This window comes from Camelus dromedarius, chromosome 20 (assembly GCF_036321535.1).
Source record: "Camelus dromedarius isolate mCamDro1 chromosome 20, mCamDro1.pat, whole genome shotgun sequence".
Taxonomy (NCBI): domain Eukaryota; kingdom Metazoa; phylum Chordata; class Mammalia; order Artiodactyla; family Camelidae; genus Camelus; species Camelus dromedarius.
In genome coordinates this window covers 37,241,742-37,257,689 of record NC_087455.1, presented here as the reverse complement: position 1 = coordinate 37,257,689, position 15,948 = coordinate 37,241,742, and the positions used below count along the sequence as shown (strand labels likewise).

Below are 15,948 nucleotides of genomic sequence, written 5' to 3'. Positions count from 1 at the left end.
CATTGTTGTTTCTTTTTTTTTTTTTGATGTTGAGTAGTACGAGTTCTTTGTATATTTTAGATATTAACCCCTTATTAGATATTTTTTAATTTAAGATTTTTTATTGAAATATAGTCAGTTTACAATGTTGTATCAATTTCTGGTGTACAGCATAATGTTTTGTCATGCATATATTCCTTTTCATATTCTTTTTCATTATAGCTTACTACAAGATGTTGAACATAGTTCCCTGTGCTATACAATATAACTTTTTAATCGATTTTATATACAGTAGTTAGTATCTGCAAATCTCAAACTCCCAATTTATCCCTTCCCACCCCTGTCCCCTCACCCCCAGTAACAAGTTTGTTTTCTATGTCTGTGAGTCTGTTTCTGTTTTGTAAATAGGTTCGTGTCCTTTTATTTATCTATTTATTTTTAGATTCCACATATAAGTGATACCATATGGTATTTTTCTGGTTTATTTCACCAAGAATGAACATTTCCAGGTCCATCCATGTTGCAGCAAATGGCATTATTTTATTAATTTTATGGCTGAGTAGTATTCCATTGTTTGTGTATGTGTGTGGTTGTGTGTGTGTGTGTATATATGTATATATATATATATATATATATATATATAAACTTCTTTATCCAGTCTTGTTAGATACATTGTTTGCAAATATCTTCTCCAATTCAGTAGGTTGCCTTTTGTTGCTAGTTTCCTTGGCTATGCAAGTCTTTTATTTTGATGTCATCTCATTTGTTTATTTTTGCTTTTGTTTCCCTTGCTTCAGGAGACATACCCCCAAAATATTGCTAAGACTGATGTCAAAGAGCATATTGCCTATGTTTTCTTCTAGGAGTTTTATGGTTTCACATCTTACATTTAAGTCTTTAATCCATTTTGAGTTTATTTTTGTGTATGATGTGAGAAAGTAGTCCAGTTTGGTTCTTTTTCAACTTGCTGTTCAGTTTTCCCAAAATCATTTATTGAAGAGGCTGTCTTTTCCCCATTGTATATTTCTGCCTCCTTCGTTGTAGATTAACTGACCATATATGTGTGGATTTATATCTGGCTCTTGATTCTGTTCCATTGGTAATATGTGTCTGATTTAGTGCCAACACCATACTTTTTGGATTACTGCAGCTCTGTAGTATAGTTTGAAATCAGGGTGCATGATATCTCCAGTTTTGCTCTTCTTTCTCAAGATTGTTTTGGCTGGGGGGAGGGTATACCTCAAGTGGTAGATGCATGCCTAGCATGCATGCAGTCCTGGGTTTAATCCCAGTACTTCCTCTAAGAATAAATAAATAAGTAGACCTAATTACCTCCTCTTACCAGTAAAAAAAATTTTTTTGTTTTGGATATTTACAGTCTTTTGTGTTTCCATACAAATTTTAGAATTATTTGTTCTAGTTCTGTGAAAAATGCCATTGGTGTTTTGATAGAGATTACACTGAATCTGTAGTTTGCCTTGGGGAATATATGGTCATTTTAACAATATTAATTCTTCCAATACATGAGCATGGTATATCTTTAAATTTTTGTGTCATCTTTGATTTTTTTCATTAATGTCATGGTTTTCTCAGTAGAGGTCTTTCATCGCCAGTAAAAGGTTAGTTACATTTATTCTTAGGTATTTTATTCTTTTTGATGCAACTATAAATAGACTATTTTCTTAATTTCTCTTTCTGATAGTTTGTTGTTAGTGTATAGAAATGCAACAGATTTCTGTATATTAATTTTCCATCCTGCAACTTACTGAATTCATTTATTAGTTCTAATATTTTTTGGTGGTGTCTTTAGAATTTTCTATATATAGTATAACGTCTTTGGCATATGGTGACAGTTTTACTTTTTCCTTTCCAATTTGGATTCCTTTTATTTCTTTTTCTTGTCTGATTGCTGTTGCTAAGACTTCCAATATTATACAAGTGGCAAGAGTGGGCATCCTTGTCTTTTTCCTGATTTTTGAGGAAATGTTTTCAGCTTTTTACTGTTGAGTATGATGTTGCTGTAAGTTTGACATATATGACTTCTATTATGTTGAGGTATATTCCCTCTACACCCACTTTGTTGAGAGTTTTTATCATAAATGGATGTTGAATTTCTTTCCTATTAATTTCTGCTTTAGGGTTCTACTCACAAAATTTTCCTTAGCACAAGATTATTAAATATTTACCTATACTTTCTGGAACAAATATAAAATCCAGACACAAGTGCATATAAGAATTTAACATACCAATTCATTCAATCATTTATTCATTCAACAAGTATCTATTGAACACATATACACTAGGCATTGTTCTAAATGCTGGAAATAAAGCAGCAAATAAGACCAAGGCTATCATGGAGTTATATTCCAAAAGGAATATGATCATGCACATATAATTTAATGTAAGATTTCAAATTAATGGGGAGAGAATGTATTATCAATATACAATGCTGCTATCACTAGTCAACCATTAGGAAAAGAAATAAATCAGAATCTTATTTGATACCTAATATCAAGTATATTATGAATGGATTAAATTCTTTATTTTTAAAATAAAAACATGAAATACTTAAAAAAAGTGAATATTATAGAAAGCAACATCATGTACATTCTTGAACATGAAAACTTTAGAGTAAGATCTCAAGAAAACTTTGGAAAGACCTCTTATTTTTAAAAATGGAATAAAACAAAGTAATTTTTGAACAATAATCTTTATTAGTGTATTTTCAAAGATACATATAATCCTGAGCTACTGTATTTATACATTTATCATTTACTCTTTGAAGTTTATGTGTATTTCGCTTCAAATTCTGATGAGTACATTTTATACTAATCAGGAACACAAATAATTTAAAATATTATTCTTATCTCTGGAATAGCCAATTAATTTACTCAGATCACCTCATTATCTAATTCTACTACTTTAAAAGCTTTAGACTATTACCTCTCAGTTAAGCAATTTCTTTTTCAAAACTGCGAAGATGGGCAGTGCAAGAGCTGATTCCTTAAATCCTAGCGAATTTTTAGAAAACTATGTTGCTATTCATCTTTCATCTATTTTCATGAATAAATTTGGTAATTATTTGACCAGCTATATTTGAGAAGAATGGTAAAAGTAACTGCATCTAATCTCAATATTTTAGCTAGTATAAAATGTCAAAGGCTGCCTTCACATATAAGTAGTCCATAATTATCCTAAAAAGAAAAATGTACCATGAAACAGAAGACAACCCAATGTAGATACATCTTTGTAAATGGTTAAATATTATGAAACATGTTATGTGAAATACTTTCTTCAGGCTTCATAAAGGAATACATACAGCTGATTAACATTAAATTTCATAAATCTAGGCCAGAACTTTTATAACTAGTAAATAAAAAACAGACCAAAATGAAAGACAAAAGTCCTGTGATCTTTGAGAAAAAACATTTATCCAACATATCTCCAACTGTGAACAAATAAATATTTTTATTCTTGTATTTTAAATTACTACCAAAATATTATATCTTTCTACAAACGACATAAAACAAGCATACAGTATCTAGAAATGGTCTTTATCTGACAAGAATGTCAAGTCTTTGAAGGTATACACAAATTTTTTTTCCTGAATAAGGTCACTATGATCTTAGGTTAAAGTTACAGTAAGCAGTTCAAGCAAAATGCATATTGCTTAGATTTTAAAGCAAGCAATTGTGATAATGTTTAATTAAAATTAAGTATAAATGTGAAGCTATTATAGAAACATTTATAAACACTTCTTGGGAATACTCACAGATCAGCAAGTAATGGAATAACTGATTTAAAACTAATGAAAGATAATAATGATGTTATATGTAATGTGTGGGAACAAATCCAAAAATATCTTTAAGATATGTAAAAGGATATGAGGACCAAGCTTTATTGTTTGAAGCTTGAAAATCTAGCAGCAAAACAAACTATTTGCATATAATGTGAGTGCATTTGTTCACAAAAGACTCCCAAAGTCTTGAAACTTCATACATAAACCAGAATGAAATCCATTAGGGAAATGATTTAAAGATGTCCAGAGTAGCTTATCAAGAACTGCTAGATACTCTCACCTGCATCACCAAATCATAAGCAAGCTTATGCAAAGCTGTGTTCTGGATAACTCACTCTTATGGCACCCCAATAACAAGCTCGGATAAGGCAGATCAGACCTAAGAGATAAGCGATTGCCCAAGAAACGTAGGTTGCATGAAATCGCCTTGCAAAGTCTTGGGTTCCAACCTAAAATAAAAAGCAATATAAAAACAAAAGGTTAGAAACTTTAAGAAATATCAACTTAGAGAACTTGTGTAGGCTTACACATGATTTTTATGAAATACATTCCTAAAACCACAAAATCCCTATAAAATATGTTGGTGTATTTGTTGACGACCACTGACAGAATAGAATTCAATGAAATGATGCTGCTAGTTACAGTCACTATAAATTTTATGAAGTAAACAAAAAATTCCATTAAAATGTATTATTTATAAAAGGAATTTAAAATCTGTATAACCCCTATGCCATTCCCATATTGATAATAAATCTGTTTGACTTGAATAAAAAGAATGGTTTTCCAGAACTCCAATGGCTGAATGAATATTGCTTTGGCTTTGGCCATAGCAAAATTGGTTCTTGCACTAAATAAAAACAAATGTGCTTTTGTTAAATAGATGGTAAAGTTCCCAATGTCAAGGACCTTCAGCGGGGTCCCAAGACATGACTTCACCTGGATGGGCAAATTCCATTGAAAAACAGGCCCCGACTGCTTTGGATTCAGACTCCTCATAGCTTCTGGGCCTGGTATGCCAGGGAGGCAGGCTCTTCAGGGATCACTGAAGGTTGATCCAGACCTCACCATTTACTGCTGATAAAGCTGAGAGGAAAGAATTCTAACGGTGAGTAGGGGAACACTCACAGTTAATCCAACTCCGATGAAAATACACATCATTCCAATGGTAATATATGCACAGCAGCGTCTCCGTGGAAGTGCACTACCCACTGAGGAACTGAAAATTCATGAGAGGAAGAAAGAACATTAAGTATTTACGCAAACGTTCTCCATTTCATCTTTGTGAGTACTCTTGTATGGCTTTAGTACTTCCATTTATTTCTTCGACTTGAGAGACAAGAACATACATAAGAATGTCATTTCTAATGAGTGACCAAAATCATAATTGGTGAATTTGTGATATAGTATTGTTGCTTTAAACAAAATTCAAGTCTTAAGTCATTGACAATATCCACAAAAACCCCACTGTGGTCTATAATGATCTTCCAGATAAAAATTTATTTCCAAAAAGATCTATTCCAGAGTGGAAAATCAGTGCTATTTTACAAATAGCATTTGATTTTCTTTACATTTATAAGGGTTGCTAAATGTTTAGTGTAGGAAATTTGGAAAATAAAAAGAAAGAATAAAAAGGAAAAGAAAAATTACCTATAATCCCACTGAACATTTTGGCCTATTTTTTTCCAGCCATTTTTGTAACTTACCAATTTGGCAGAAGCATTTTCTTACATCATTAAGAATTCTGATGGATAAATATAAATTAACAAATTACCACTACTGGACATGTAGTGTTTTCCTTCTTATAAATAATGCCAGCTAAGCATCATCTAAAAGCATTGTGCTTGTTTTCCGTTGTTTTCTTAAGATAAATTTTAGAATTAGGATTCCAAAATTAAAGGGATTAAAGTTTTACAACTCTTTTAATACACCCTGTAAGAAGCCTATGAGAAATTCATAAAATATAATTCTCAACTGAAATTCCAAATCCAATAGTTTTTGGTTCTCTTGGCTTCTAATTTTTTTAAATTTTCAGAATGATAAAAGTACAGCAAAGATCAAAAAGCCAAATTAGCACTTTCTTCTCTTACTAAACAAACATATATTAACACATATCATATATCACACATTGTGTTAGTGAATGATATAATGAAATATCTGATTTGTCTGTGTATGGCCAATACCAACATTATGCCTAGCACATGGTGAATTACTCACGGAATGTCTACTGAATAAAAGAAATACAGAAATACATCACTTACTAGGCATAATTTAGACATCTGCTATTCCAAAAAGATTAATTTGGCATAACAGAAAAATAACTTCCTTTAAGTCCCAAATCTTTTTTTAAAAAAATGTTGAATACTGTTCCAAATATGTACCATAAAAATTCCTGAATACTTGAAGTGAAACACGAACAGCCGGATGAGCTCGGGGTCATCATTAATTAAACAGCCTGCTATCTGGAGTTCTTAACAGCATCTGTGATTCGTTGCCTTTATGTTGTATTTAGCCTTAGACTACTTTTAGTTTAAATAACTATGCATGCATTTGGTGGTTTTTCTTGTCTTGTATCTCACAATTGGCCAGCACTTCTCATTTCCCCATATATCTGTTGCTGGGTGTCTAATCTACCAAGGATTAAAGCCAACTAAATTTGTTAGAATACACTCAGTAAGTCAAAAAGTTCTGAGTGAATACTGGAACAGCTTTTCTGTGAGCCAGAGGAACACACTTCAGTTCATTAATTTCAGTGCATGAATTCTGCTTAGGAAACCCATGCTCATTTTTCCTCACTCAACTTAAAACAGTCACTACCTCTGGGAAGTCTTCCCAGGAATGAAATAACCTACTGCTACTCTACAACCCAACCGCCATCCTATCACAGGGATAAGCAATGACCAAAACCACATATCTCATGGATAATAAAATTTCTTATACATTTAATACATATGTGGTATCTGCATGCAATATTGTATTGTTTTATATGTGTTTAAACTTTACATGCATATATGTTAAACTGACTTGCTTTTTTATTTTGCTCAATACTCTACATGAGACGTCCATATTCATATGTAGATATCTGAAATGTAGTTCATTCATTTTCACAACTATCTTCCATTATATGCAAATAACAGTTTACTCATTCTCCGTTTTGATGGACAGTCACGGTTTTTAAAAAAAAAATTTTTTTTGCTATTACAACAAGGCTACTTCAAACACACTTTTATGTTTCCTTACGTACATATGCAGGAATTTCTTAAACATATACCTAGGAATAGAATTGCTCGGTTGTACTGTAGACATACCTTTAATAAATGCCACGTTTATATCTCCTGATACTATATGAGAGCTCCCAGTGCTCCACTCACATCTTCATCAACACTTCAATACAGTATTGTTCTCATGTTTGACAGTTTCATGGGTGTGACTTGTATTTCATTGTGGTTTATTATGTATATCCCTAATTTGTAGTGAAGTTGGACATTTTCCAAATGCAGGTTGACTACTGTTTTTTTCTATTGCTTGTTCATACCTAGTGTCTCTTTGTCTTGGGCTGTCTTTAGCTTACTGATTCATAGATGAGATTTATATAATCTGCATACTATTCCAGGCAACTATATATACTGCACATATCTTCTTATAGCTTGTGTTTTTATAAGTTCATTTTTAATAATCATGATAAGTCATGATCATGAGTGTTTACTAAGAATATCAATGTAATGTGAAGTACTTCTAACATAGTTAAAACTATCAATCTTTTTCCTTTACAGTTTGCACTTTTTTATGCCTTGTCTAAGAAATTCTTTCCTATTTCCATAAAAACATTTTGCATCTTTTCTTCTGAAAGTATTACAATTTTGCTTTTTGTATTTATGTCGATCTACAAGAGTATTGTCTTTATAAGTATAAATTTTTATTTTATGTATTTCAAAGTTATATTATTCTGTGCACACAAGTTCAGAATTCATGTTTCTGATGAAGTGACCATAATAATAATAATAATAATGTCATTTTACCCTAAAGCATATGAGATAATTACAATACATGCTAAAATGCTTTAATAGAGAAAGCCATAATACAGGAGCTTAAAAAGCTTATTTCACTTGCATATAAGAATTCAAAGGTAAACATACAACCTAGGGCTGTCTGTTCCATTGACTCAACACAGTAACAAGTCTCCTGCTGCAGTTGCCTTTTCCAGCCAATTGGAAGAAGGGAGAGAAAAGTAAGACAAGCAGCTGTGTCTTTAAGGAGAGTATTAGGAAGACATCACTTCTGTGAATATTTCACTGGCCCTAACGGAAACACATGGCCACAGCTATCTGTGAGAGAGGTGAGGAAGTGTCGTCTCTAGGTGGGTGGCTATTAAGACTGATAGTTCTTCTACTGCAAGGAAGAAGAGATCAGCGTCTGCTATTTTAACTAGCATTACTATTGCTATTTCATTGGTGCTTAGTGTTTGCCTAGAGTATCTTTCCTTTCGGTTAGTGTTTCATGGTTTCACCCTTTATTTAGTATGTTCTCATATTTCATGTGCTTCTTCAAATTACATATAGATGTACTTAAATCTGGTCTGATCATTTCTTGCAAGTTTTATTGACAAGTATAGTCTAATTATATGTATTTCGACAACTAATACATATTATTTTCGCTTTCTATTGTTCCTCTATTTTCTTTGCTTTTCCACTCCCTTTTCTGGACTTCTTTTGGATTGACTGTGCTTCATTTATTTCATTTTCTACCTAGTATTTAGAAAATTTTACAATTTGTTTCTATTCATTTAGCAGTTGCAGTTAAATGTTTAATATGCATACCTTTTAAAAACTAAAATCATTTAGAAAATCTGTCTTCCAAATAAATGCAAGGATCTTAGAAAGCTTTAATTCCAAACATTCCACTCCCAACTTACATGTTCATGTTCTCTAATATTTCAGTTCAATTCTATTTTTGTTTCTCCAAATTTGTTAGCATTAATACTATTACTGTTATTGTTTTTGCTAATTTATACCATCAGTGTTTCTGATGAATGCTTAGAATTTCTACGCTTACCCTTTCTTTATTCTTGCATTGCAGAAATTTCTTCTAGGATATTTTCCTTAAGTTCATTTTTAACAATTTCTTTAGTGAGAATACCAGGGTGGTAACCACTCTTTTGGTTGGTACTTTTGGTTGGTTGGTTCTGCATTTGCAAATATTTTTATTTTACTTTCATTAGTTTGTGATGGTTTAGAAAGGTCGATAACACTGGTTTGACAGTTAATTTCTCTTAGTACTTTGAAGTATTTTTAAACTTTTTGGCTTCCATTGTTGCTGTTGAGATTTTTGCTGATAGAACTGTTATATTTTTCATACTAAAAATCTGCCTTTTCTGTTTCTGCCTTTAATGTGTTCTATTTATCATAGGTTGTCTGCAATTTCACTATAACACATTTTATTCTGCTTAGATTTCATTGTTCTTTTTGAATCTGTGAGTTTCTATCTTTCATTGATCTTCAAATCTTTAGGGATTATCTCCTCAACGTGCCTCTCTATGTCATCCTCTTGTTCCTTCTATATCAGGTACATATCAGGTGTTCTCATGTACATTTCTCTTCATATTATTTTCATCTTTGTCCCTCTGATGGATTCTAGGTAATTTACTTACCTCTGTCTTCCACAACTTCAACTGTCACCTTAATCTGATCTGCTGTTTAGCTTGGTCCACTGTATTTTTACTTCTGTAATTTTTAATTTCTAGAAGTTTTATTGTTTCTTTTAAAACCTGCCTGTTAGGGTTAATTTTTTAAAATTTCTAGACAACTGTAGACTCATAAGCAGTTATAAGAAATAATACAAAGAGATTTCATTTGTCCTCTACCCAATTTTCCCCAATGGTAACATATTGAAAACTATAGTGCAATATTATAACCAGGGTGTGGCCAATCACACAATCCACTGATAGTCACACTTCCTGCTTCACTTATACTCATTTGAGTGTGTGTATTTAATTCTATACAATTTATCCCATGTGGAGATTCATGTATCCACCACCAAAGTTAAGATGCAGAAGAGTTCCATCACCAGAAGGATCCTTTTATAACCACATTTACCTCCTTCCTGCCGACCTGCTCCCTGTACCTCCCAGGCCATAATTAACCTACTCTCCATTCCTAAAATTTTGTTATTTCAAAACTGTTACATAAATGGAATCATACCGTACGTCACCTTGTGTGACTGGTTTTCACTTTGCATAAATTCCCGAAGATTCATCCAAACGGTTGCACCGATGAACAATAGTTCATTTCTTTGATTGTTGAATAGTATGTCAAGGTCTGGATAAATCAGTTTGTTTAACCATTCTGCCATGGAAGGACATCCAGGTTGTTTCCAGTTTGGGGCTATTAATACAGGTGTGTGTGTGTGTGTGTGTGTGTGTGTGTGTGTGTGTCTGGTCATTTTTTAATAGACTCTTACCTGTTTTCTTTTACTTTTTTTTTTTAAATTTTAGACATGGTTATAACATATTCTATATCTAATAATTATAGTATCTGAAGAACTCAGAAGTCTAATTATGCTGTTTCTACCAGTGTCAGTTCTACTTATGGTATCTTGTTTCCTCATGTAGTTGGTATTTTTGTTGAAAACTTATTTTGACAGATCTTAATATAAGGAATCATGGTGGGCATGGGTTAGGGATGGCTTCATCCACAGTTTTCATTTGCTCTTTCCATGCTCCCTAGAATGATACCAACCCTAAACCACTTTAAAACAATTTTGGGGACCGGGTTTTCCCAGACCATATAAATGATGTAAAATATAAACCTCAAAATCACTATTCTTATAAAATCTGCATTTGTATTCTTCCTTTTCCAACAGGCTTTTTGCCTTAACTTACTCTTTTCATCGAGAATAGTCTTTTAAGGACTTTATTAGGGGTGGTGGGGGGATGGTATTCCAAATCCCCACCTTCTGCAAGGCCAAGGCCATCTCTCTTATTCTTCATTTGAACACTGAAACCCAAGGTTCTGGGTCCCTAGTGTTGGTAAATAGCCTTAGGGGCCCTGGTTGTCATTTGCTCTCCATTTCTGGTCCCTGGGGATTTTCTTAACTTTCAGACGAGCTGAACTAGGCATTTAAAAGGATATTTGTAAATTGTTAACTGATCTTTCATATTATTGGATGTGAACACCAAGAGCCTCTAATATACCAAAATGTGGACACTGAACCTCCAAGAGAAAAAGATCATGCAGGGTTTCCCAAACATCTAACTATTCACCCTTCAAATGATTTACCTTCTTCTTCACAACACTCCCCTGTGGAACACTAGCATCATGAATGGCACCTGGAAAACGAAGATGGTGCCGAACAGTGTTATTTAAGCAGTTTTCAGACAAAGTAGCCAGGGGAGGCTTTAGTAGGCAGAACTTAAGGACAGGGTAAGATGTGAATAGATGGGAGATTAAGTCATCTTAGCTGATAACAATAGCTTTGTTCAGCTATGAAAAAATAAAAATTTTGTTCAAAAAACAAGCTGCAGAATGACCTCTCTTCTAGGGAATGTTTCTATAAATGAGTAGAAACAAGGGGCTTTTCAACTAATTTGTGAAGTTCAGTAGGGATTCTCCAAGTAGATAGGAATGAGAGAGACCAGCTAGTCACTGCAGGCCTAGCAGGAGACTAAGGGACAGAAGCAAGAAACTACATTGTGTATTTATGGAAGTAGAGGAATCCATTGAGGCTGGTTGTAGTGGTGGAAGAAAACCTAACAAAGATACAACTCAAGAAGTTAAGCAGATACCTAAACCTGGATGGTTGTATAAATCTTGTTAAGTAACAAGTGTGGAATTTGACTTTGGATTTTAGGCAATGGGTAGGCGTATAATAATCTATATGGTGCATTGATGTCAGTAAGTAGAAAATATCCTTCCTCAGGACACCTTACACAGCACTAATAGAAAGACCTAGAATAACAATGGAAATGGCACCTCCTTGGGTTGTGCAGTATACAACCTGCACAACTGTATGCCATGGTCATGAATCTGGGAGCTACTAAAAGAAACCAAAGAGTTTAAAATCATATTTGCATTTAGGGACCATTACTCTGAAAAATGGAAGGAGAACTTCAAGGCTGAAGACCAAGGGGTAAACTAGAAAGCCATTGTAGTAGTCCTGGTGAGAGATCCTAAAAGCTTGAACTAGATACAGTAGGAATAGTGAGAATAAGAGAACAGAATTGAATGTCAAGAGACAGAATTGATACGACTTGTTTTCATTTGTATATAGTAGATAAAGATATTCAGATTTCCGGCTTGGTCATTTGGGCAGATAGCAAAACACCCATTAATATAAGCTACTCATCAGTACATAAGGAAGATTAGTTTGCAGAGAGGTGTGGGGAAGTTGGATATGTTCTGTCTGAGATGCTTATGGAACATGCAGGTTGAAATGACTATACGCAAGATGGTGAATATTTAAATAGGCAAGATTGCTTATTTAAATCAGAAGCTCTGAAGAGATCTGGGGTGATTTAATGGTATATTGGTTGTGATTTAATGGCATATAAATGACATAAAAACATGAGAAATCACAGATATATTGTGGTTAAGTTCCAATCCTGAAGAATAGCAATATTTAACAACGTGAAAGAGATGCAAAGCCAACAAAGGAGAAAACAAAGAATGTTCTAAGAAATGGGAGAAAGCCAGGAGAATGTGATGTCTGGAAACCAAGAAAAGAACACATTTGAAAGAAAAAAAAAAAGACAAGATTATCAACATAACCAGATACTATAGAGAAAACAAGCAGAATGAAGACGGACAGATCTATTAGAATTTGCCATTGGGAAGTAAATTTTGTCAGAGTAAATTCAGTGGCCCAGTGGGGACTGAGAGCTAATTGCACTTTACTCCAGGGGGAATGGGGTGCCATGATCAAAAAGAAATGGATATGCCTTGAAAGAAAGAGATCTACATCACTCTGAGAAGAAGAAATAAAGTGAACACAGCTAAAGATAGGTTTATAGGTTGGAAGCGTGAAGATGAGGGAGTTCACAGATAGCCTCAAACATCTGAGAGAGACAGGAAGAAGGCAACTCATCTGCTGAGGCAGAGTGGAGGTTACGAGGGATAGGGGTCTAAGAGGAACAGAAGATATCTGGAGATAACTGCTTTGAGGATTCGGGGAGGGAGTTAACCAAGGACACCGAAAAAGGGAGTATTAAGCAAGGGTTTAGCTGAAGTGTAAACAGCTAATCAGCATAGAATTTTTTCAGCTCTCAGTTATCTTGGTAAAGGAAGGCAGAAGGCATGGCCACACTGATGCAAAATTGGTGGTTTGAGAAGCAGATAGATGGATATGAATTTCAGGGACTGGTGATCTAGCCAGTCTGGAAAACCTACGAGTCACTCTATATCTATGTTCAAAATGAGCATCTCATCTCCCTGCCAGACAGAGTTCTTCTAGATCCTGCGTTCCTTAGCTTAGTGAATGGTTGGTTCTACAGCCTCTCACCTTTAAGGTCATCCGTGACCCCAGTTTCTCTCTTACGCTTTCACATTCAATCCTATCTATTCCATTTCCTTAATAGGACACCTATACGTTGACTCCTCTGTACCACTATACCTTTGCACAGTTGCTCCTTCTACAAAGAACCATCACCCTCTTTTTCATATCCTTCCCACTCATCTTTGACAACTTATTGCACATATCCCTCCTTCCTGGAAGCCCTCTCTCATGTACCCTTGCCCTCCAATCTGGATTAGGGGCTCTTCAGAGCAGAGTGTGCTGGGCATAGCCTTTCAGAGCACTTATAATGTTATTGTAATTGTCTGTTCTCTTCCCTATACCCACAAGACTAAGTCCCCTGAAAGCAAGGCTTATCTTTATTCTGAGTACCTAGTACCTAGCCCAGAACTAATGAATAATCATAATCATAAAAGAAAGCACTAAACAGAAAAATAAAATGGTAACTTCTGAGAATAAGAGTCTGTTTACTGTTTGAAATGGCAGAAAGATACCCACACAAAAGTATCTCAGTGATGAAGGAATGATATTCATGGATAATTATCATGGATTAGATCATCATGTCTACTAGTCTTAGGTCCATTATAACATTTTCATGGAAATATGGTTCACACTGTCACTGCAGAATGCTAAGATTATATCTCCTGTCCAGCAGTGGCCACAAGCAGCCCAGTGGAAAGAGAGACCTCCCCTTCATCTACAGCAGCCTCAGTGATTGCATAAGTAAGAAACAGCGAGATGAAGAAACTGCTTCTTGGTCTGTGGAGCCCTGGGGGAAGGTCCCCCTACTTGTTTTGTGAGATATGAAAATAACAGGCTAGTTTCACATCAATGATTTAATAACTTCTATAACTTGAAAATAAATTTAGGGTATTTGTTATTTGAGTTTAAAGAAATAAAAATCTCAGAATCTTACTTCAACAGATGACTCATCATTTTGTCATGAAGAAAAACATTCAAAAAAGAAAAGAAATCTGGATACGAGCCATGAGCGTTCATGTGATAACAGTATCTTTGCTCAAATAAGTAATGAATGCCCTAAGTCTTCCCATCCTCAGCATGTGACTCCGATTCCATAAACACTCCTCTAAGAATGATATTGAAGCTGATTTATTTCATGTGAATTTCTAGGCAAGCTGTTCCTTAAGCAACTGATACAAATTCTTCACATTAATACGCCATCTTGTGATGCCTTAACCAACTGTAGAGTACCTGGACGTTCAAGACTTCTTTATTTTTAGCAAAAAGATATTCAACACTTCTTTCTTATTAGCAAAATATTGCCATTGTTCTAAAATGATTAACCAAGCAAATCACTTGAGCAAAATCCTTATCCTTTCTAACAGTTCCTCGTTTGTAAAATGAGGATAATAATCCCTGCTGTCCGTGACTGTGGTAAAGACTACAGCTAATATACACGTGCACACCACGCGATGATCAATGTGCTCAGCACAGTCTGCTAACAGCAAGTAGTCCCTGTTTTTTTACTTTCTAGAAGATTTTTAAAACCCAACTTAATGTTCTTGGTTAAGATATATTCGATTTTCTTCATTTTTGGGAAAATACAGATAACCTACAGAAATATGGATTATTCACATACACATTCACACACGTGTGTTCACATTTTTCTGCGCACTTATTTGGGATTATTCACTTTGCTTCACCATGTACAGACTTCTGGATTCAACTAAGTTAAGCATTCAGATGATTAATTTCACAAATCAATAAAAATGAAATATCTGTTCCTTTAAAGCTAGAAATGTGCTGTGAAGAAGTTATGCTCACAGGATTATTGTTAGTCAGAATTAAATCTATCACAGATAAATTGAGATATTTTGTTACATATACTCTGCTTCTCAGGCACTTTTTAATTCTTTTCTCCTATAAGCCCTTCTTAGGATTATTTTACTCTCAAAATAGACATAGTATTTATATTAGCCTAAGGATCACAAAGATTGAACTATGAGCTCATATGTTTGATTTTAAATACTAAATTACCAAAACATTCCAGTTTAATTTCCTTTGCTTAATTTCCTCACATGGAAGAGGGAAACAGCAATTTTTGGATGAAATTTTTATTAGCAAAATAGATGCTGTGCAGAAAAGAGTTAATATAGCCCGCCTAAGATTGCTGTCCTTAGAGAAGCTGGCTTGTAAGGCTGGCCCTTGGCTGACATCTGGGAACTTAGATTTCAAAAAAGTTCCCCACTCTTCCCCCTTACTGATCAGCCTTGCTGTGCCTAAGCTGTTTGTGCAAACAACAGGGGTCATGCTGAACACCTGCTTTCCTTTTGGGAGTATGGAATTTTGGTACGTGGTATGCAGTAGGTGCCTATATGACCAGCTCGAATTAAATAAACCTTACACACTGAGTCTCTAATGAGCTTCTCCGGTCAAAAACATTTCACATGTGTTGTAACAATTCAGTGCTGGAAGCATTAAGTCCTGTAGAACTTCACTCTTGGAAGCTTACTCCTGGTTTCCTCCAGATTTTACTCCACGTGCCTTTTTCTTTTGCTGAGTTTGCTTTCCATAATTTCACCATAAAGCTGTGAGTATGACTGTATACTAATTCCTATTAGTTCCCCCAGAAAGTCAACAAATCTTGGGGTGACTTGGGGGCTCCCAACACAGATGGCATAAAATGTCTTTAATCAAAATGTTCTCTA

At 34.3% G+C, this 15,948-nt stretch overlaps 1 protein-coding gene across 1 annotated transcript in view; it reads right to left on the bottom strand.

Moving 5' to 3' along the window:
- Nucleotides 1-3,858: 3,858 nt before the first annotated feature.
- The window catches only part of PIP4P2 (phosphatidylinositol-4,5-bisphosphate 4-phosphatase 2), a 50,791-nt gene continuing 38,701 nt past the window's right edge, over nt 3,859-15,948 (bottom strand). The window contains exons 6-7 of the mRNA XM_010975990.3: nt 4,904-4,994; nt 3,859-4,227 (exon numbers count right to left, since the gene is read on the bottom strand). Of these exons, the coding sequence (XP_010974292.1) occupies nt 4,084-4,227; nt 4,904-4,994 (235 nt within the window). The 3' untranslated portion in view covers nt 3,859-4,083. The remainder of the gene's footprint in view (nt 4,228-4,903; nt 4,995-15,948) is intronic.